This window comes from Gadus chalcogrammus, chromosome 19, assembly GCF_026213295.1.
Source record: "Gadus chalcogrammus isolate NIFS_2021 chromosome 19, NIFS_Gcha_1.0, whole genome shotgun sequence".
NCBI classification, from domain to species: Eukaryota; Metazoa; Chordata; class Actinopteri; order Gadiformes; family Gadidae; genus Gadus; species Gadus chalcogrammus.
The window spans coordinates 9,642,968-9,667,967 of record NC_079430.1 but is presented as its reverse complement, the minus strand read 5'-3'; the positions used below and the strand labels follow the sequence as shown (position 1 = coordinate 9,667,967).

At 44.0% G+C, this 25,000-nt stretch overlaps 1 protein-coding gene across 1 annotated transcript in view; it reads left to right on the top strand.

Moving 5' to 3' along the window:
• The window catches only part of rgs3a (regulator of G protein signaling 3a), an 88,725-nt gene that overhangs the window by 41,275 nt on the left and 22,450 nt on the right, over positions 1-25,000 (top strand). The window contains 1 exon segment of the mRNA XM_056578651.1: positions 7,380-8,525. Coding sequence (XP_056434626.1) covers positions 7,380-8,525 — 1,146 coding nt within the window.

Genomic DNA, 25,000 nt, shown 5'->3' with positions numbered 1-25,000 from the left:
ATTCAGTGGTCACATTGTCTTTGGCTGGTCACATGGTCGCAGCCACGTCAGTGACATTTTCATCTTGGGCCCTCTGCTCCTTCCATAAAGGTTCCCCACCCCCCCAGCACACACACACGCACGCAAGCGCACACATACATGGACACACACTCACACACATACACACACACTCCAACACACGCACACAAACACACCCAATCACATACACGGAGGCTGCTTTTCATTCTTATTATGAAAATTCTCTGAATTTTAATGTGTTGACTACGTTGACTATGTGTAATAAATTGCGGTAGGTTTTTCCAAAGCCTTGGATATTGCCGTTCTGTTTTGCCGCCTGTTCCTTCGCACCGCAAGATATTTATTGTTATCCGGTGTATTAACTGCTATCCGTGACCCCTCTTCCAATAGGTTGTGCCTGACGTGCTTTTTTTTTTCTTTCATTTTTGGTTACTTTATTCTCCAGGCTATGCTATCAGTCTAGACTGTGCATGACAGTACATGTAATAAGTTCACTCAGAGGTTCATCAGCCACACCGTCTTGGAGGACATTTAGATGAGGATATCAATGACAATGTATGTTTTTTTCCGTAAATAGATGGATGCATTGTGTGTAAACACACACACACACACACACACACACACACACACACACACACACACACACACACACACACACACACACACACACACACACACACACACACACACACACACACACATTGGGATGCTGTCACCCATTGATTTCGGTAATCACAAGATAATAACCTCATCGGTTTCCATTGGGGCGCTGGCTGCATTGTCCCTGAATCTTCCAAATGATTTCCACTCGAAGAGCGTTGTACGAAAGGGTCAGAAAGCGATCAGGATGGGTAATGTGGTGGAACATCAGCCTTGAAACGGACACACCCTACCCACAGTCTATTATAATGCAAATGGATTGAACATGTTACTATACACTGATGGTAGGATGGATTCTTGCAAAAACATCTGGTGAATTAAGGTTTCATTTTGGATGATTTGGAACACCAATCAATACATTGGGACACCAATCAATACATTTAAACCCCAATCACGACATTGGAACACCAATCACTACATTAGCACACCAAGCACTGCGTTTGAACACCAATCACTTCATTGGAACCCGAATCACTGCATTCAAACACCAATCACCACGTCGGAACAACAGTCACAGTGACGGCATTGGAACACAAATCAGTGCAGTGATTTATGTTCCAAAGTGATTTGTTATCCAATGCACTCCGGGTGCTCTGGCTGCAGCCTTTGAATGGTCAGTAAATGGCATAACATGCTATTCTCAGCCCTTTCAAATCCCCACCGATTGTGTTCCCTTCCTCCCTTTGATTTCCGTAGGAATCGTGCTTCTCCCTTTTCAATATACACCTCCTTTGTCATGTTGGATATCACGATTATCTCCCATTGGGACGGAGTTCACCTCACCAACACAGCTGAATAGAAAAAAACCGGTGCGCTAAATCAATTCCTCTAAAAAGATAGTTTCAATTCAATTCCCCTGAGATAGTGATACAACCTCAACTAACGTTTCTGTGGGGTTGGCCTTTACAGAAGCAAATGGTAGAATTGAACTTCCATAACAAATAAACATTGTAAGAACTTCAACTTTAATATGAACACGTGGGGCAGGCTAGTGTGTAGAAGCTATGGTGTATGCAGGTAGTCCAGGAGCAAGATACCCTCACCCCTACCTTCTCCTTAATAAACTGCATCTTAAATCACACTCTCTACTCAATGACTTCATAACAGTTGTGATTGTAAACAAGCCTCGAAAAAAATGCTCTGAGCGGCGTTTGGCTCACATCGCAGGAGTAAATCAACCGCCGCGGAGGGACTTGTGTTGGCCAGGTTTAGGTTCTGTTCCTGGTTGGTCTGAAGGGGCGTGTTGCATCACGTCGGCAGGCTGTCCACACACCTTGATCGCACACGCTCAAGAGGACGAGGAAGGTCAGAGGAGAGCAGAGCAGACTCAAAGAGGGAAGCAGTGGCTTTCTGTTCGGCCAGCACCACTGATTGAGTTACGTAGGATTGATTGGGCGAGTGCATGGGTGAGAGCGAAGGAAAGAGAGCGTCTCCGTATGGTCCAGTGGTCCAGAGTAGGATAGTGTTTGTGATTTAGGTTCAAGACGGCGCGCACTAGGTCTGCTATTGCCAAGGCAACCGTAAGGGCAGAGTTCATCGGTTGCCCTTGGGTGACGGCTCCTGTTTGAGTGGTTACCCATAACCTCCAACGTCACCCACCCATTCCCCACGTCCACTTAGTCTGTGTGTGTGTGTGTGTGTGTGTGTGTGTGTTACATGTCAAACCAAGCCGTGATTAGCTGGGATGTCAATTACACTGAGGTAAGCAGTTCTGCCCATAGGAGAGGTTAGGTGAGAAGGGCACCCCTGCATCCCCTCTAACCCCCCAACCATTCATACACACACACACACAGACACACACACACACACACACACACACACACAGACACACACACACACACACACACACACACACACACACACACACACACACACACACACACACACACACACACGCCCGCACACACACACCACCCCATTTCCTGTCAGCTCCTTCACGTCTCCTACCTTTCTGATTTCTGCCATTGTCTCTCCAGTCCCTCTTCTTTCTCTCCAGTCTCTTCTTTTCTCTCCAGTCTCTTCTGTTCTCTCCAGTCTTTCTTCTGTTCTCTCCAGTTTATCATCTGTTATCTTCCAGTCGTCAGCCCTCCATCCCTCCTGCTTGCTTGACCTCTGTGTACAGTATTCGCTCCTTCCTCTCTCCAGGGATTAATTATCCATCCTTACGCGCTCTCTCTCTCTCTCTCTCTCTCTCTCTCTCTCTCTCTCTCTCTCTCTTTGTGGTTGATGGTCCTCTCCCCCCATCCCTTTAGCTTTGTCGTTGTTTTCCTTGCATAATGGAGGCTGCGTCTGGGATGCTGTTGAATCATTGATGACCTAAAGCCGTTGAGTAAAGATGTAGCGCACCCGAGGTCCACTCAAAGGTGCGGCATAAGCACATTGCACACACACACACACATGCGCACACCTGCTCATACCACACATCAAACACCACACACACACACACATACACACACATACACACACACACGGAAACACACATGCGGGTTTCCAAGAGACCACGCGCAAGTACACCAGTACGTGCATGTACAAGTACACAAACGTCACCGGTACGGAAAGAAGTGGAGAATTAAGACTTACAGGCAGGAGTGCAAAGGATGAATATATGATGAGCACGAATGGAAGTACAATTGAATGTCTGGTGGTTCTGCGGCTTGCTCGGGCAGAGGATGCTGTTTATTGTTTAATGGCTGCTCTAATATGCATTTTATGTTCGGTTCCTGTTGTATCCTTTTTGTTGTTAGGCATTTATTTGTGTGTGTGTGAGAGAGAGAGAGAGAGAGAGAGAGAGAGAGAGAGAGAGAGAGAGAGAGAGAGAGAGAGAGAGAGAGAGAGAGAGAGAGAGAGAGAGAGAGAGAGAGAGAGAGAGAGATGACATACACATATTCACAAAGACACCAAAACCCTTGAAGAAACAGACGCGTGTATGTATGTGTGTGTGTGTGTGTGTGTGTGTGAAAGGTTGTGTTTGTGTGTGTCAGGGTGATTGTGTGTTTGTGTGTTTGTTTATGTCAGTATGCCCAGTGTGACTGTCTGTACATGCGTGTTTATGTGTGTTTGTGTGGCTTTGTGTGTGGGTGCGTTTTGTTTTAGATGCTTGTGTGGCTATCCAGCGCAGTAGATAGCAGTGTTGTGACGGTGAGTGTGACCAAGTGTATCTGACAGGGCAAGTGGTTCCATAGAATCAATCTAACATAGTCCATTCCACAGTCCTATTCCATAGTCATATCTTCATTGATCAATAGGTGTGTGCATAACCAAGCATACAGAGAGAGAGAGAGAGAGAGAGAGAGAGAGAGAGAGAGAGAGAGAGAGAGAGAGAGAGAGAGAGAGAGAGAGAGAGGAGCGTTTCTGTCAGAGCTTGGAGATGCAAAGAGGGGATGAAAGGGTATGGGGCGTTTGCACACCCCATAAAAGGTGGTAGAAATAGGCCGTTGCATGTACCTGCTTAATGCGGTGTGAATGGGTATAAAATTAGAGCACAGATGCCCTAGGAACACCATGTGATTCCAATGACATCACACCGGTACAACATTGAAAGAGATGCAGGTCGGAATGGTTCAAAGAAATGTTTGACAAGAAGAATCACAAGACAGACAGAAAAAGAGAAATGAAAGATAATGTAATAAAACAATAGAACAAGAAATAGCTTGTTGGGGTGCTGTTTGATTGGAGGGCTTCTGATGCATGGATCATTTTGGTGTTTTTCTTTGCGTTCTTGTTCGTTCTTACATGGACATATTTCTGCCATGGTGGTTTGTTTAAGAGGAGGTCATGGCAGGGTTAAGACCGAGAAAATGGAGGAAAACCATGTTTCCTGCATTCATCCCAGGAAAATAGCACATGCCTGTCACAAGACATTCCATGCTGCAAATACACATAGAATAGACATGTCTTAGATTGACTCCAAGACTTCCTATTTTGGGTACAACCAGTATTGTAGTACTTATGTTTGACGTCGCACTGAAGTGAATATGTTTAAGAAGATTTGTTTAAATGGGTATTTGAAGTAATATTTATTTGATATTATTGTAGTCTTTCTAAGTGTTAATGTGATTATGTAGTGTTTATGAGATATTGTGATCCGTATCAGTGAGAACATGATATGTAGTCTATGTAAGTATTAATGTGAAATTTTAGTCTGTATCGGTGAGTTTATGATATTGAAGTCTTTATAAGTGTCAATGTGATGTTGTAATCTGTATACATGTCTATGTTATATAATGGTCTGTATAATTGACTAATTTATATAGTAGTCTTCTTCAGAGGTACTTTATTATTACAGTGTCTTCCAGTAAGTGGTCAGTAATTTGCCGAATTGAAAACATTGACAGATTGAACACTAGCAAGGCAGTGGGTAAAGGTCAGAAACCATAAGTGTGTGTGTCTATGTGTGGTGTGTGTGTGTGTGTGTGTGTGTGTGTGTGTGTGTGTGTGTGTGCGTGTGCGTGTGTGTGTGTGCGCGCATGTTTGTGTGTGTGCGCATGTTTGTGTGTGTGTGCTTGGTGTGTGTGTATCGAAACAGAAAGGCACTTTCTCCAACTTTGTGTCATTTTTTATATTTATTGTTTTCTCATAACGGCTAAGAAAAGATGGGTTAAGGTAGAGTGAATTTGATTGTGAGCTTTGTTGTATGTATGTTGTTGGCTTGCCTATGATATTGAAATGATAGTTTGGAGATCCAAGAACTCACACTCCCTGTTGTTCTATAGTGAGGGTTGAGTTTAGTGAACAACGTTTGAACAACCTCTGACTCCAAGTTATCATAGTAATTATTATATAAATGCATACAGTTCTAGAATATCTAGCCCAACAGAAAAAATGACATTTATATGATATTGCTTAGAAGCCCTACATGTACACTAAATGGCTAAATGTATTTAGCTTGCTTTGCAGGCACCGTTGTTTGTTTGGTATGTGCGTGTGCGTGTGTGTGTGTGTGTGTGTAGAAGTGTATTAAATTGTATGTGCATTCTTTCATGTTGAGTGTTTTCAAGATATATTTGTGTGCAGCCTTTATGTCGACTTTGAAAGCTACTATAAGTGTACATCCTTTTGTCGGTTGAGTGCGGGGAAAGACTGGAGATGGTGTTTGCTGAGGCCATTAATGTTTTAGACAATTGTCTTGTGGCGGCTGTGTTGTTTTCTGTGATGTCCATTGTCCAGATGAGTGGAACATACTGCTCCAAAGGCGCAGCACATAAACAAATGTTGTGTGAGACACAGAAAATCAATATCTTTCACCCGTGGTGCCCAACACGACGTTTGGTTGAATTTATCCGCAGTGTAGTCTGTGTTGTATAATATATTATTATTATCATTTTTATTATTGTTTCTGTGTTTGTTCTTAGGATTTAAATTTTAGATAATTGTATAATGGTAGGACATTGTGTTGAACAAGGATGTTGCAATATATTCAGAAGAAAAAAACAAAGCAACAAGCAGGAAGTTCACAAACTGTTGTGTAATCACACACACTTCACACAGAGAAACATCCACGCGCGCACTCTGACAAACAAACAATCATACATTTAATAACCTTGTGATGGATTACATTAGTTGATACCGATGGTAGGGATGGACATCCTTCATATTTATTAATAATGATACCATTGTTGAGACTGCTTTACAATTCTGGTACTTGTCGATACTCCATCGACACCTTTCTATTATTTAGTGGTAGAGACGACAATGCATGATTATGAATGGAACTGGGAATGCTTTTTATCATTATCTTTATTAGATTTGTTAACTATTACTGTTTCTATTACATTCATTAGTTAATTTATTAAGTTATATTGTTTACAATTGTTTCAATTTACTTGTAATAAATTGAAGTATTGCAAGTATAATGCTTAAGGGTAGGCTCAATAAGCAAAGGCTTTAGCCTACACCTATTTTTTTCAGACACTATAATGTTTGATTTGTTTTAATTTTTTGTTTGATGATTTAGTTTTATTCAAACCACATTCGTATCTGAATTTGTATTTATGGTTTCAAGTTCACTAAAACTACCTCAAACTATTCATTTTTAAGAAAATGCTTTGCAACAAAGTAAATACCTCTGACACTCATTCACAAACCCAGTGAGAGAATAGACTGAAAGTAAGCAGTTCAAGTTGAATAGCTTACATAGTTGATGTGTGTGTGTCATCTGTGTCCCTTTTAAAGTCCCTGGTTTCCTCTTTCAACTTGCTATAAAAAAAGGAAACTTTTCATAGTACCTGCAGCTGAAGTACTTCCTGTATCTGTTACCTCCGTCCCATCTGTTCCCGATGTGTGTTATGTCAACTTACAACCCTTCCCAAAACACAGTTCTCAACAGGATTCTCCGAAACCAAAAGAATGTCACAATGTTTGGTTGCATTGCGTTTTGTATATTTGGGCTTGGCAACGCATTCCAAAACAGAGAGCCAGCCAAACCGCAGATGAACATTAAAAAAACACATCGAAAAAAAGGAAAAGGCCGAGAAATAGTTTGAATTCTCAAATTCATGCTAAAATTTCCAAAGCTTGACTCCTTTTCTTACTGAAATACTTTTATGAGAAAATGTATTTTCCTGTTTACATCAGGCCTTCCAATCTTTTTGTAACTCATTTTGGATACTTGAAATCCATTTTTCCCATTTTTGACCCGCTACGACAATAATCCCTAGCTAACGTCTCTCTTGTGTACCTGTGCTTTTCCTCTTCTACCCCAGATGTTGGAGCCGAAGGTGGACGTCCCCCCCTGTGAGCTGGGCGGAGGGGTCCTGGGCGGGGCGGACCTGGAGGGGGTGATGGGGGTGGAGCTGGGGATGCCCCGCCCGCCCGGCTTCCATCACTCGGAAGGGGAGGAGAGCAGCCTGTACCCGTCCAGCCCCTCGGAGCCCCACAACCTGGGCAGCCCCCGCACCTCCTCGCCCCTCACCCCCCTGGAGGACATCTACACCCCGCTGGGGGGCTCCGCCGACCGACACAGGGTGCCCCCCACCCCACCGCCCTCCACGGAGGGGGAGGACTGCAAGAGCATGGGCAGCTCGGAGCTGGAGATCTGGAAGGTGGAGAAGAGCGAGATGACGGAGGAGGAGGAGGTGAGGAGCGGACTGGAGGGAGACTATGAGGGGGAGGAGGGGGAGGTGGGAGAAAGTGTGAAGAGTACTGAAAGTGAGGAGATCAGAGGAGATCCCGACGACGAAGGAGGGGACGGCGAGAGATCGCCGGGGGAGGCGGGAGAAGGGGAGGAGCCGGCCCCGAACGAGAACGCCGGTGAGGAGGAGGAGGGGGAGGAGGAGACCGCCTCCGAGCCGCCGGACGCCACCGCACCTCCCTCCTCCTCCTCCTCCTTCGTCATCCCCGAGCTCCGGCTGGACCGCACCTTCAGCGCCGACGCCCTCTCCTCCCCGTGCAGCGTCGAGGGCGAGGAGGAGGAGGGCGAGGACGAAGACGACGAGGACGAAGAGGAAGATGAGGACGAAGACTCCGAAGACGAGGAGGAGGAGGAGGAGGAGGAGGACGACAGCGACGACACCTGCCTCCAGCGCAGCGACAGCAAGCGGCGCAGCATGGTGGAGGCCACCTCCTCCACCTGCGAGAAGCACGGCGCGGGCGGCGGCGGCGGCGCGTGCCGGCTGAGCGTGCAGAACTCCCTGCGCCGACGCACCCACAGCGAGGGCAGCCTCCTGCAGGAGCCGCGCACCACCTGCTTCAACTCCAACAACGCCATCCACTGCCTGGAGGGCGGCGGCGGCGGCGGCGACGGCGGGGGCCACCACAAGGGCGGCGGCTGGACCCTGCCGTCGCCCAAGACCCTGACCAAGAACGGGGGCTCCATGCACCAGCTGTGCATGCTCTTCTCCGGCCGCAAGGTAAGCGCGGCCGTGTGTTGGTGGGGGTGGGGGTGGGGGTGGGGTTGGTGGTGGGGTAGGCAACGCATGCCTGTGCGATTGGTACAGGGGGGATGGGGGGGGGGGGGTATAGATAGTTGACAGGCTAATTGAATTAAAGGATGGGATACACCTTGGTTATTCTAGGTAACATGAAAAACTAGAGTTCAATGACTCCAGTGACCCTCTTATTTGGTCATATTGTGTTTAGATAAATTCACAAGCACCATTAAACATTTAACCGATTACATACTGAGTGGAATACAGAAGGGATCTATGTTTTATTATGGCATTTAAGATCCCCATCATCACAAATTTAAGGCTAATTACAGTTTTTTTAGCCCCTGTTCCCCAAAGCCCCTGTTCATTTATAACTCTGGCACACACACACACACACACACACACACACACACACACACACACACACACACACACACACACACACACACACACACACACACACAACATTTAAGATTTATAATTGTATCAACGTTTTTTGATAAGTTACTTACAAGTGAGTCGTACAATCAAAGAATACAATCATAATTAGAGTAAATTGCTTAACGACCTAGTTTCTAACAAAAAACAACCAAGTGGGGAGTAGACATAGGAATCAGAAGGACAAGGTTTTAGTGGATAATAGTTAGTTATTTTAAGTACAAATTATATTGAAGTACATTTCACCTAAATGCATTCTAATGTAAAGTTAAAGAAAAGTATGCGTTAGTTTGTCAGGCGTTCAAAACACACTAAAAAAAAGACCAAACAAACCACATGAGTCTGATATTATTTGCAAATGTCAATTTTTGTCTATGATTTTATTAGACCCCCTGGTAAAAGAGTTCACGATGTTAGTTAAATCCAGTTAGGAGAAACCTCTAATGGCTGAGCAAATGCTGGAAATAGTTGGACACGCACACACACTCACACAGACGCATGCCATGCACACACACATGCACGCTTGCACATGCACGGTGACCATGTCTATATCGGTCCCCGCTGCTCTTTTTTTAGCCATCACATGAAAACTCATGACTTGGCGGCCACACCGGTCACATGCGAAGCCTCTTCTGAGGAATATCGAACTCTTAACACCAGTTATTTAATCAACAAAGCCGGGCTTGTTCCCCCCCCCCTGAGATCCAAGACACGTTCACCACACTGATGTTGTCGGCCGTGGGATCTGATGTTTCAATAACAGATTTATCGTCTTCCAGGAAGACAAGGGGAAAAAAAACAACTCAAAGGTCTCAAATCACCAGTAAGCTGCTTAGCATCGCTTAAGGATGCAGTTAGCAGCGCGATTGAATGTCGATCAATATGGCCGTCATTAAATCCACCTCAGGGAGGATTCGCTCACACACAGCTACAGAATGGTCAGAACGCAAGGGTCACCATTTTAGATGACTCAAAACTGAAGCAAACCATTGGGGGAAATTCACAGAAACAGTTGTGTATATTGTGTATATAGTGTGTGTGTTCTATGTTTGGCCACGCACGTGCCTAACTTAAAAGTCAGGTGATTGCATCTAGATCAGCTCAGTATAGACGTTTTCCCTTTGTGTGGGGACACCTCGTGGTCAAGTGAGGAAGTGCACTTGAGGAATAAGCTTGGCATGATTTGGAAAATCAAATGTTGGTTATTATCTATGAACTGAGATTGTATTGGACGTTTTTATTACCGTGATATACCAGATATGTGAATGACTTAGAATTGTAGTTTAGCCTGTTTAAAACCAACTACTGGAATAATGGTTATGATTCCGTAAACAATGCTCTGTCAGGAATGACAGAGCAGTTTGAGATGGAAGGTCCTAAATCGACCGCCCGTCAGTGCAGCGTTTGATTGGATCACGTTAGCCATCAGCGGATAGGGCCGCATGACTACAGTGTCCCCCCAGAACGAGCTATGCCCATCTCTTGCTCATGTCTGTCTCTAGTACAGATATCCCTCTAGCTGTAGTTGCTACTGAAAATGTTGAAAATAAGAAAATAACTGTTGCATTATGCCTATTTTAAGCGTTTTAATTACAAAATTGTCTATATATATATATTTATATAACATAAAAATTTCAGGTGCAACAATTTACTTTGAGGGAACGTCATTCATTTCAAAGAAAGTTAGATATACAAATTTACAAATAGAGGAAATGACCACTAGAGGGAGCCAGGGAGCGCCCTCTGTTGCCTCTCCTCAGTAGAGCCATAAAACCCCCTCCACACTTGATGTAAGGGCTCCTCGCCTCGCACCACTCAATTCACCTGTCAAGAGAGACCATTAGGCCAAGTGAAATATTAGCTCAGCCACGTTTGCTGAGCGCACACCATTTAGCATTCGCTCATTTAGCAGGCTGTTTCTATCCAAAGCCACGTCCAGTTACTTTCTTTAGAAACATGATGAAGGACGGGTTAGGGATAAGGCTATCTGATACACAGTGAAACGGTACATTAGACTGTAGAGATCCATTTGGTTTAAGCCAAGGACCTTTTGGCTTTAAGTCAAACACGTACACAGAACAACAATAACAAACATGTTGGTCATACAACCTGCAAAAGGACACCTTGACACACACAGTCACCTTCACTCATTTAACCATCGTTAAGATTAAGTGTGTGTGTGTGACATCATCAACTAAAGAGATGACAGGCGAGGGTATTTAATTAGATGACTCAGAGTGTTTACTGCAGCCCGCAGTCACCACCTATCAACCGCTAAAGAGACCAGAAACAGATCATAAATGTGCTGCTCTTCATCATAGCTTGTATTCGTTTTATTCCAGCAGGCCCAACAATCAGTCAGTTGCACTAGGTAGCCTTAAAAGGTAGTGTGTGTATGTGTGTGTATGTGTGTGTGTATGTGTGTGTGTGTGTGTGTGTGTGTGTGTGTGTGTGTGTGTGTGTGTGTGTGTGTGTGTGTGTGTGTGTGTGTACGTGTGTGTGTGTGTGTGTGTGTGTGTGTGTGTGTGTGTGTGTGTGTGTGTGTGTGTGTGTGTGTGTGTGTGTGTGTGTGTGTGTGTGAGAGAGAGAGCAGAGGAAGGAATGCTGTGTAGACGGTGCTGTGGCGTGTATTGGTCTTGGCAGATTAAATGGGGATTTTACTACCTATTGGCGTCAGGCCCCCCTTCTTCTCAGGGGCCCTAGCTTCCATGATTCCCAAAAGATCTTCATCACCTCAAGCTCCACCTTCACCAGTCCATCCACCCTCCACCCCTCCCCCCGCTTCTCTCCTCTGATAGTGCGTGTGTGTAATTGTTTGTGTGTGTGAATGTGTGTGTCTGTTTGTATTTGTCCGTGCGTGTGTGTAATTATGTGTATTAGTCATTCTCTGTGGTATAGATAATTGTGTGTGTGTCTGTGTGTGCGTGTGTGTGTGTGTGTATGTTGTCTTAAACTTGAGATTTTTTTAAACTGGTGAAAAGGGTAACGAGTCAGCGGAACTTTACTGATTTAATGGACTGCAAACTACTATTACTACTGCTACTGTGAATACTTTAAATACTTATACTGCTGCTTCTACTGCTCCCACAACTATTATTGTCAGATCTGATTTATATATATACATGGTTCAGGTAGGGTGACCAGACGTCCTCTTTTTCCCGGACATGTCCTCTTTTCGAGACCTAAAAAATGCGTCCGGCAGGGATTCCAAAAACGTCCGGTATTTTGCCTCGTCGCCAAAAAAAAAATATATATATATTATTGTTATTATTATCTTTTTATTTTTTTTGCCTCGTCGCATATTTGTGTTTCTGGGTCTTTCACATAACCTACTAGTTATTACCATTGTATATGTCTATGGTTATTACGGCCTTCCAAGTTCTGTAAATGGTATCTCCCTTACGTTCCACCTTCTTGCGCGAGCTGACTGTAGAGAGAGTCTGTCATTGGGCGACCGATCTCATGTGCTCGTTGAGAAGGTGCCGTGTATAGACGGAATGAAACCCCCACTGAAGTACGTAGGCTCACGATACAAACCCCCCCCCCCCCCCCCCCCCCCCCCCCCCCCCCCCGTCAACAATCTTGCCCGGGGCGCAATTGGACCTAGGATCGCCACTATCTGCAGCCATGTCTAAACGTAAATGTAAGTTCACGGACGAACTAAAGAAAAAATACCCATGTTTTCGCCCCCCCCCCCCCCCCCCCCCGCGACGAAGTGTCCTCTTTTTCACAAACTCAAATCTGGTCACCCTAGTTCAGGCCCAGGGCGGTCAAATATTTGACATATTATATACCCATTCACAATTGTACACAGCTCATAAAAAGACCATGGTATGTACCAAGGCCCCTGCAATGCTTCGAGGTCAATGACTTCTCAGATTACACAAACAGCCTAGAGCTACACAATCACTGCTGGCTACACAACACAATGCATGCCAAGCCACAAAATCACACACAAAAAAACAACACTTCCCCAAGAGTCAGGGACCCGAACAGAGTAGCCCTCCCGGAGTCAAAATGACATTACCTATCGTAAATCCAAAATAAGTCGTGCATATATATTTTTGGAAGAAAGGGCGTCCTAGGAAACAATGAATGTATGTAATTAAAGTCCTTTCCCCTCATCCCCTCGTGGGCTGGCTCTTGAAGTGGGCCTTGTGTCGAGTGCTCTTTTGCTGGAACCCTGACCGTGCCTTGTCCACCGATGCCAAAAGAGGACACACACTGACAATATGTTTGTCTAAAGAGATGCAGATGTGGACAGCACAGGATGAGAGGAAACAGACGCACACAGCAATCTTTTTATAGCCATCGGGCAGTGTTGTTGTGACAGTTCTGTGTACAATAAAGTAAATGGCAAGAAATGATGATGATTCTCGTGATGGCTGCAACGTTTTTAGTGGGATGATACACTATCATTTTTGTTGTTGCTCTTCTTGTCTGCCTGTCTATATGTATCTGCCTATATAGTGAATATATGAATATGTTTATATATATATATATATATTATGTCAATCTGTCCTTCTGTCTTTCTTCACGTACAGTAGAGTATATTTGTAGAACAAATACCTAGCAGACAAGATTAGATTGGATGTGATTTTTCAATGTGACCTTTATATTTATATTCATTGCCCACACAACACACAATTAAATTAATTTAGCATCAAGCCAGATAGTGCAAGGTTGCACAAGGTCCAGGTACAGTAATAAAGTAGTATGTTTAGACTTTATATACTGAAACGATGAAGATTTTATCAAAATTACACACTTATATATACATATATACATCTATGCAAACAAAAACTAAATTGAAATGCGTCTGTGTTCTATATAGAGGATTGAGATGATAGCATTCTGTCGTTTCCAGAGGCAGGTTAATGGAACAATAACAGGATACAAAATAATTATTGCAAATATCATTAAATTCAAAGTTCCAAGAAATGAAACTCACATATTTCTCACTTTTCTACCCAGATGAGGTCTGTAATTGGTATGCCTCATTTACATAGCCTTGCTTTCCACACAGTACATTGTGTTAAGTGTCCCCGTGGGTCTATGTTGAGAGAGTTATATCCACAGAGTGTATGTCTCATCTGTGAATCACCGCAGGTGGAATAAATTGTTGACTCTTTAATCAGAGTAAATATTTGTTGTCATTCCCAGGTGTCTTAGGAAGGTACTTTGTTTGGGGTATTTTTAACGGCTAAGAACCTTCCTGTAATGAATTCACCACAAAGACCCGGCGTAAACCGCAGTGTGCGTAGCGAGCGTGGGCGATCGCATTCTTAAATGAATTTATAATACAGGCATGTTTTGATTACAGCAACACGCTCATGGCAGTGTTACTAATAAGACACACACAAAAGACGATATTACACAACAAAAATAGTTTTATTTGAATTACGTTGCCTTAGCTTTTCAAGTGCTTCACAGGGCATTTTCTATGGACGGTACCTTTGTATTTCACAGCCCAATGTATTTGTGTGTGTGTGTAGGGTGTAAGGTTCAGGGTTGAAGTGTGCATTAATGCAGGACATTCAGGACTGCCCAGTCTGTGTACCTACTCCCCAAAAGGAAAGCGGAAGACACCTCACTGCTGAAATAGATGACTGCATGAAAACTGAGGTTAGGATGTAGAAAAGACCCAGTACTTTTCCATAAACCTGTTATGTAAATGCCATTGCCCATTCAGTTCATATCTAATTTGTCTCAAATTGAGTCAAACTGTGTAGTAATAGACAATATATGTCTGTATACACGGTTTATATTAGTAAAGGTACAGATTGGCCAGTTATAGGTCAGAAAGGTGTATGCCTAACAGGCCTTGAACTGTTGCCACAACTATTTATAACTGATTTTATATGTTTACTCTCATGTTGGTGCACCGGGGGGCATGTACTCGCTAGGGTTTTCTCCACTGAAATCCGTCCAGATTAGCCCTCATGGCAATTCTTCCCTCGATAGCAATGTTCTTCTCTCGCCCACGGTGGTCAACACTGTAATCGAGCACAGGGATCAATCTACACCGATAGGACACTGAAAAAACGGCTGACTTAATGAAAGTTTAATGGCATTGAGGATGACTCGCTGTGAGCAATGTTTGAACAAAAAAAACTGCCTCCTATCAGCTTCTTCACTAGTTACACAGAATGAATGTCTCTTGTGTTTGGCTGAGTGCCCAGAGAATGCAGACAGCGATTTGTCTGTGATAAGCATACACAAATGAGAACAAGTGTTGGTTTTTGCAGTAGCATGCTGTTGTTTTGGACAAGGCCGAGGTCGGGGATAAAATGCCCACCAATTATAATGAAGGTGATATGTCCAGTTGGACTGTGGCGGTCGGGCCCAGACAGGGAGGAGGGTTATCAATTCGGTTGGACACGACCATCCAAACCAGTTAATACATCTAAACAGAGCGAGTAAATATTTACTCCATTAGTCTCGTCCAGACATTTACGCCGATGTCCGGTAACATTCAAGAAGCTGTTTTCACGGAAGTGTTTGAACGGGAAAATGTTTTTGTTTGTTTATGGATAGGGAAATAGTCTCAGATGGACCAAACATTCCCCTGAAACACAAGCTCTCTCCCGTCAATGGAAATCGTGTGAACTCATTCATTCACGCTACCAAGCTGAAATAGATAGATGTGTTTTGTGTTTGTGTGTGCGAGTGTGTTCGTGAATCTTGTGCAGAAAAGTAACAAGACCTACGTGGGAGTGTGTGTGGATGATGGCTGGTTTAAGAAGCCATCATCCACACACACTCCCATAACCTATAAATGATACAAATCAGATTGTAACTTACATAACCTACATTATATCATTACACGTATCTATGATACTATGACAGACAAACAAAGCAACATGACATTAGAACCCGTCCACTTATTCTGGAAAGGATTTGTCTCTGGTAGGGAAATTTTGGCCATATTAATTCAGGTGCCAAAAGGCTAGTGTAAGGGGTCCTGATAAACAGAAATACGCTGTGGCAGCACTGCCTCACAGTTTAATGTGAATCCACTCACGGTCTGCTAAGCACATTAGCTCTTTAAGCATGCTGCAGCCATCATGTGTTATATGACACGATATTATGAAGCCTCAGAAGCATAGTGAGGAAATATAAAAATGACACACATACACATAAAGTGATGCATTCCTGCAGACACATACACGCACATGCACATGTGCACACACACACACACACACACACAACCACACACACACACACACACACACACACACACACACACCCACACACACACACACACACACACACACACACACACACACACACACACACACACACACAAACACACATGCACATCGTGGGCCTGTCGAGATCAACATGGCATCAACATTCCCACTATTCCAACTGGGCCCATACAGTATTGTTAGTCAAATTAGGTGTAGTCAAATTGTACGACACCAAATGCTAGACATTCACAATTCCAACTTGCTAACACAACTACCCAAATCCAGTCAGAACGGTTATGTAACACTGATTGGGGTATAGCGATGTAAACTATCGGTGGCTTGTGGGGAGCCGTTTGGCGCGACACTACGACAGACATGTGTCTACTCAACACATTTCTGAGGAACCCATTTGAGGCCAGTTGATTCCCTTTCCACCACTGTCAGCCCCAGACCCTCCTCCGCTGCTGTTCCCGCTCTATTTATTATGCCGGCCCGACTAGTCTAGACAACATGTTATTAGGGATATGAACTATGATGCTCACGCAAACACTCAGTGGTGTAGACAGACGCACCCGCACAGACATACACATGCAAATGTTAACATACAAACAGATATACACACACACACAAACAGACGCAAGCGCAGCCACAAACACACACGCACACGCACACGCACACGCACACACACACACACACACACACACACAAAGTCATAATGATTCATACAAACAAACACACACTTTGTCAACATTGCATGAACCAAGTATTTATGGACTATGATTAAAAGTTAATAAAAGCTGTATTATCAGCCATTTTGACGCATTTTCTCTCATTTTTTCCACTCAAACGTGCGCTGAAAAATAGGACCAATAGCAGCACATTCATCATGTCCGCTGAACAGAACATTTAATAATTGCTATCATCATTATCAAATAATGATTGCAGAAGGCCCCAATAGTTAAAGTTGGGACCTTTTCGTTGGCCTTTAAAGTTGCTGTTTTCGTTGGGGTTATTATGACCTATTTATGCCCTAAAGAGGTACTTGCCGGGGAAGAACGTCAATGCCAACTCTGACTCTGTGTTGTTCTGTGCATCGGACAATTAAAGAGCTGAACTAGAACAAGCCCTGCGTTTGGTTCTCAGCGTCCTGACGTTGTCGTAGTGCCGACACCAGCCTAACGTTGACTCACCCTCCGTATAATAATTGCTGCCGGTAAAAGTCGCCGTTGGCCAGCGAGGTTAATGCGTCGGAGCTGGGAAAAGCCAACGCTGGGAACATAGTGAGTCTCGGTGCGAGAGCAGCCGAGGTGTTGCGTAGGAGTGAAGGAGGGACCTTTGTTATGGTGTTTTTCAAACACAGAATGACAGACGTCTAATTCATATGATAAATGCTGAAAGGTTTTCCATTTGGCTCTATTGCCGCTTGCTAAAGTGCAAGACCAAGAAAAATAAGGATGCATGCATTTGCCGTCTTGAGTGCAAATTAAAAATGTGACATTAGTAAATCAAATCATGAAACAACCTCTGGAAGGATTTGTGGAAAAAAATTGGGAAATAAGTAGATATGGCTGATAATACAACTTTAACTAACTTTAAATGGTGCTTGTATCACATCTAATCTATGCATGCCATTACAGCTCAATGACGAAATACTTCATTTAAAAGATGGGTCAATGTTTCAATCCACACAAGTCTACAGAAACCATAAGATCATTTTGCATTTGCCAATGCATAGAAATGTCTTCATGCAGGGAGACCATGCTCTCCGCCAACCTTTACAGCATCAGTGAGTATTATGGGCTGGCTCGGCGCTTCACATGGTGTCCATAGCAAGACTAACACAACAGAGCATCGCACTGACGTCCAGACATGGCCAGACACAGTCCAGAAGCCAGTTGTTTCATGTTTACGTGGCGCGCGCGTTACTCTTCATGTTGTGTATGGAGGCGGTTGCCATAGCAGTGTCTTCAATGAGTCATTCAACAACAGCGAGAGCTAGCTTCTTTTACATAGGCGCAGCCAATTGGAAACGCAAGCAGCCCGCTAACTGTTGGAAAATTTTAAACGTTAACTATACTACAGAGAGTATGAATATAAGATACCACTACTACTACTATTACTGCTGTTTCTACTACTACTTATGCTAAGAATACTACTTGTATATTAAAAATGATATTATAATTCAAACTCAAACTAATTCTAACTGCTGCAGATTCTTAAGAAGCATGTGTGAATTGTCAGAACAGTTCAACACATCAAGAGGCTATTTAGAGAGATCTTTTTTGGATTGCCAAACTCACACCGCGCTCAGTTTTCACGCCGTGGTCGACGAAAGACAAATTTTAAGTGGCTCTTGATCTCTACACGCAGACGAGAGCCCTAGATAAGAAACAAAAAAGCAGGGCCTGGCCTTGAAGTTGAGACAGAGGAGCCCAGGTTTGGAGCCCCAACAACAACACCACCACAGCATCTGTTGGTCTGCTGTTGTAAGTCAGGCAGGAACCGGGCTCCATCATGTTCATACTCCTCGAGGAAGGTGGCCAGGTGCCAACTGAAAGGCTTGTGCACAGCTGCGTTTCATCAGCATAACGATGCAGCCAGCATCCCTACTGATGAGTTCAACCTGGGGGTTTTCAAACTGTGGGTCACGAACCTTTGAGTGGGTCGTAGAAGGGGACCGTAGAAGGGCCGTGGGATGAGTACGGTAAACATGAGGTACAATAATTAACCACTAATTAACATGAGTTCATGCAGTAATAAATATTTTTATTATTTTCATTTTTTTTTAGAATCGGGTGTGGGTTAGCATAAGGATAGGGTTAACCAAAGGTTATCCAAAATATATATGCATGTCTATTGCCTACATTTAATTAGTTTTAAGAATGAAAAGAGGAGTACTGTATGGATGAATATTGAGGAATGTTAATTAGCTTGTTTTTTCTTTTTTTTTATGCATTGCATATATTTTAATGTGTAAAGTATTCTGTGGGCCCGAAGGACTGCATCTTCACTGGGGGTGACCCACGCTCCGCGCGACCTCCTAGACAGAAGTAATCAGCTCCGCCAGAGGAGCAAGACAGGAACTCATGCGGGGCAGAATCAGACAAGCTATTGTTTGACAGCCATGTGTTCTGGGATAACACTGGGATCCACAGCCACAAACAATTACACCAAATAACCAAACACAAGCACTCGGTTCAGCTCAGGTCAGTCCCAACTGCAATGCCATATGTACACTGCTTCAGGATGAGCATGCGTCTCGCAGACTCAAAGGGGACTTTCAGAAACCACTGAGTCCTGTCCCAGAGGAGAAGAGAGGAACGATAGCCTGCTGCTGCCTCGGGGTGAGCTTAAGACCATAGTGAAAGGTTTATCCTAATATGTTAATCATAGATCCCAGTTTGAATGGTACGAAGCCTTTGATTACAAGGACATCTGAGATAAACCAGGCACTGAGAATTGTGCCTGAAAATTGTGAGTGTGTTTCTGCATTCATAGGTGTATCTCTGTGTGTGCTTATGTTTGTGTGTACTGATGTGTGTCATTGTGTGTGTGTGTGTGTGTGTGTGTGTGTGTGTGTGGGTGTCATTGTGTGTGTGTGTGTGTGTGGGTGTCATTTTGTGTGTGCAAGTGTGTTTGACTGTTTGTGTGTGTGTGGGTGGGCGGTTGATGAATCTAAGCTAACCTGTGACTTGAATCTCACAAGGATCAGCAGTCCTGCTGTGTACCTCTCCCTGGGAGGGCAGGCAAGAGAGAGATTGAGGGGGACCTTTAACAAGAGCACAGTGTACTTGGACTGTATGCAAACGATGTGTTCTACCACATGGAGAAATACCCCTAGTTGGAGATCCGAGTGCTGTAGCCGTACATAAATAAAGAAAGATAGCCACATGCCAATGCTTTAACACTACCTATCTATATCTGTCACACTCCTACACACACAAACAGACACACAGAGACACACAGAGAGACACACGCACGCACGCACGCACACACACACACACACACACACACACACACACACACACACACACACACACACACACACACACACACACACACACACACACACACACACACACACACACACACACACAATGTCAAGCGAGTGGGTGCTGCAATGTAGTAGCAGTATACATGCTGTCCTCAGGATGTGAACAGGGTGTTATGCTGTGTGTGCAGTGTGCACATTGCATTTCCCCCAAACACAGTACGTTTTAAAAGACCTTTCATACCCACTTCCTCTCCTCCTCATGTAGTTTCACAGCAAGTCCTGACGAGAACACCATTGTTCTGGAAAGTTAATGAAAGAGGTGTGACTCACAACGCTTCAGAAACCTAAGAAGGCAAAACTGAGGCATTTTCATTCTTTTGTTGAGCTTGAGGTTTGAAAAACATGTGCATTGTGAGGAGAAAGGCGGGAATTCTCGAAGGACACCGACTTAAATGTTACCATGGCTTTGTGTTTATAAAGGGAGAGAGAGAGAGAGAGAGAGACATTGGAATGATGCAAGAGCGCTTGCACACTGTCGAGAGCGTATCAAAGACTCCCTTGTTAACTGATTTAGACAGAAGAAAAAACAAAACCCAAGTCCAAAATAGATAGGAGCATTTAATCGAATCATCGTCGAAATCAAATTTATCTGTGCAAATGCAGAGGGGCCGTTTTGGAACATTTTGTTGTGCAAGTAAATGAAACAGAGATGGGTTTGGTCGTATTTTGAGGAGTAGGTTTTTTTGGGGTGAAAGGGGGGATCAAAAGCGGAACCCTTTAAACAACAGAACCTGGTTGGAGACTCATTGGTGGTTCGAAATTATTAAAGAGAGGGAGGTTTTTTGAAAAGACTTCCAAAAATAAGTCTGAATAAAAAACATGTTCACAAGGGCAACCTGAAACCCCCAATTGGCTCAAGTTAATAACCCTTTAAATATAATCAATTTCATACCAATTTGGTGCTTCGGACTACTCGTTCTGTTCTCGGAACCCATCTAAGAACGGGTGCTGTACCTTTCTCCATCAGTCAGCCAATTATGAGATGGGCGGTGAAGCCAATTTCTCCTGGGTTGTTTACTTGCTGCGGCCGGCCCAACCAGGACCTCTGATGACCCTTCATCTGCCGTTATATAAACCGCCTCCCTTCCTGGCCCGTTACCCCAGAGGTCCCTGGCTGCCGCCCCCACTCCGCCTCCCTCCCTCCGTCACTCCCCGCGTGCCGCCATGCCCCTCTCCATGGTTTCCCGGTAATGGAGGGGGGGCTTTTTTATCCCGCTTTCCATAAACCGGCTCCCACCCCCTGTATTTATTTAGCTTACGGATGGAGCTCTGCCATATAGGCAGACATTCAGGCCTGGTAATAGACAGGTCCACACACGGTCCATGGCTCACTGAGGCTGTGTTCACACCTAGACACCTAAACACATAGCCCCACCACCACCACCCCCTACTTTCCCTGTGGAACACACTTCATGCACTATTACATGCCTTTCCACCCCCTCGCTGACACACACACACACACGCACACACACACACACACACACACACACACACACACACACACACACACACACACACACACACACACACACACACACACACACACACACACACACACACACACACACACACACACATTCACACTTGTGCTTGCACCCCCCCCCACACACACACACACACACACACACAACAACACATCTTTCCGTGTACCCATGGTCTGCACCCCTCTGGCACCCTGTCTTATAACACCGGGGGACAGCCCCCATGCATTAAGCCCTCAGAAAGAGAGAGAGAGAGAGAGGGAGAATACTCAAAGGCTAAAATTAACAATACGCAGCCCCCAGTGGGGAGGGGGGCCCTCAGTCATTACCTTTTCCACTGTGTCGTGAGCACACATCGCAAGGCCCTTAAGTTAGAGCTCGGTGTTGACGACAACATGCTGGCTGTGGAAGGGACCCCAGGCCTAAGGTCCGACCTCCGGGGAGGCCCGAGGGCCGGTTATCACTCGGGGTGGGGAACACTCTGGCCTTCTGCAAGGTCAAGAGAAGATTTAGAAGAGATGTGTTGAATAAGATCACAATAGAATATATAATACAAGTAAAATAATAAGTACAAATAGAAATACATTAATGCATAGATACATAAAGAAAATCCCGGTATCTTTATATTTACAATTTAATATGTACTTACCCCATTTATTACCCTTGTACTAAATGATATTGGTGTGTGTCAGAAGTACAGTGCAAATTGACATTGAAAGTTGTACATTGTGTAACATTGAAAGGGAATCATAAATACTAAGTCAGGGAGAGGTGAGAATTAGTCTGAGCATTGTTCACTCACACAGGAAGTAGTTAAGACAGGAAGCCGGAAGCTGTCCCTTGAGCCTGGCTAAGGGAAGAAACACACCACGCATACACGCACACACACAGCGCAGTGTATTCAGACACACACAACAATGCCTTTTTGTCAATGTGTGCATAATGTGCTTTAATTATGGAGTGACTCAGTCTACTGTCTGTCTCCCAGGTTTCCTGTCTTTCCTATTCCTGATTACCGTTATTTGCGTTTGTGTGTGAGCAAGTGAGTTTGTATATCCGTGTGTGTATCCTTGTCTCTGATAATCTGTAGCCAAAGTTCAACACACAATCGTTCAGGAAAATAAAAATAAAAATACTTGCAATCACTAAAGCGAGAAACACAAAAAGCACTAGTCCAATTTTAATACATATAAATAAATATATATTCTTTGCTAATAACAATTGCACAATGATGAATACTTCAACCAGTCATGTTTTTATGAATGCCATTAAAGCTACATTCACTTCACCAGTGGACAGTAGCCTCTTTCTCGGTCATACGTCATGGGAATCTAAAGTAACAGATAATGGGGAATAAGGTTTATTTTAGGGCTGCACGATATGGGCAAAATATGATATCCCGATATTTTTTGGCTGAATGGCGATATACGATATATATCTCGATATTTTCTATAGAGTGGGTTAGATGTTTTATGCAAGTCAAAAACCACATGTGAGATGTTGCAAGCACTTATATTAAAACATAGGTCCATATGACTGCAACATGTGATTTTGTATCGTTATTTTCAACAGAATTCAATGAACATGTAAAAAAAAAAAAGGGATGTTTTTCACCTTCTTCACAAAATAATCACCTATGCAAAACAATATAAAGCTGTAGGTTACACACATTAGCTACCATTAAGAGCATTGGCTTCGTCGCATTGTCCTGCGTACTACGGTGAGGGTTTCAGTGCGCCGTAACTTTAATCCCCCGCCCCCTCCCTTCTCCGTTCCATTTGGGAACATGTTTGGTTTCATTTCGCTTGTTTCGTATATTTTAATTAATTAATTAAGAGCGTCACCAGAGGGCGCCCCCAACACATTTGCCGATCGCCGGCCCTGGTTTCGGGGCAGAAGAAGCTGTCGCGGCCGGTGATGCAGCAGCACAGCCACGGAGTTTTACGCATTCCTCATACTGCACTTTGTGCCGCTGCTGTAAATGGTGGAACAGATTTGTCGTGCTTCCACTTTTAGTCGCAACGGTTTTGCTACACTCTACAGTTGACCTGCAGCTGCTGCTCATCTGTTTTTTTTAAACCCAAACTATTTCCACATTATAGAGCCGTTGTTTCTCCTCTTTGAAACAATTTCGTCTCCCGCCGCCGTCTCGTTTTCTTTACGGGTATCATCCATGCTTGTTGTGTTGTGAGGGGGCGGCGGGGGCGGGAATGAGGCGTCTTTGCACACGGCACGTTCGGAAAGACAGAGTGAGAGGGGGAGGGGTCGCGCTCACAGTCTCCAAGGCAAGCGCTGTAGACGCTTGAGCGGGAAACTGACCATTTTAACGCTTATCGATATAAACGATATTGTCAAATCTTGTATCCCCTTGGAAATTATATCGATATATCGTACATAGCCGATATATCCTGCAGCCCTAGTTTATTTCATTAAATCCTCACCTTAATTTGGCTTTGTGTTGAAATAAATTGACAGCATTTCAGGTAAAATCTCCCCGAATGCTGGAGGCCCTGTTCTCTTTTTCTCCTGTTTTGCGTTTTGTTTGGAGTGAGACATTAAAAGCCACCATGGAGTGCCGAGAGTGTAAGAATGTATCATTACCGAACAGCTCGCAATTAGGGTAACACTTTCTCCTGATGCTTTCCAAGAAAGCTCTAGGGGAAAACATTTCTCGGTAATAACAGTTTGATCATTATGAATGACTCTTCATCTATTGATGCTAAGAAGCTATTCATAATGTTGGTCCCGTGAACCGAATAAAACCTCTCATACATGCCATCACAACAGCCTTGGATGACAGGGCCTTCATTTTTTATTTATTACAATTTTATTGAACAAGGAAAGTCCCATTGAGATTAAAAATCTATTTTTCAAGGGAGATCGGGCCAAGAGAGGCAGCAGCATACAAAGCAGACATTACACACAGCAAGCGACAGAAGACCACATTCAAGAAGAACTAGAAGTCAGCATAGGGAACTCGTAACCTCTGAAATTAGAGAATTTAAGAAGCTGCCTCTGATTCTTTCATTTTGGTTCTAAAAGCATTTAATGGAATACATTTGTTCAGTTTGAACTTTTCCTGCAACGTATTACATGCCTTGGTTGCAGAATACACAAAAGCCCTTTTGCCATTTTCTGTACGGGCATTAACATTCATGCCCTGGACCAGAGAGCACTACTCTTTGGTGATTTCATCAACAACAACAACTGAATATTCCTAAACACTTAACATACTATGGGACTGGAGTTCGGGCAGGGCATATCGGTTGGCATCACTTTAAAAACGAAAAT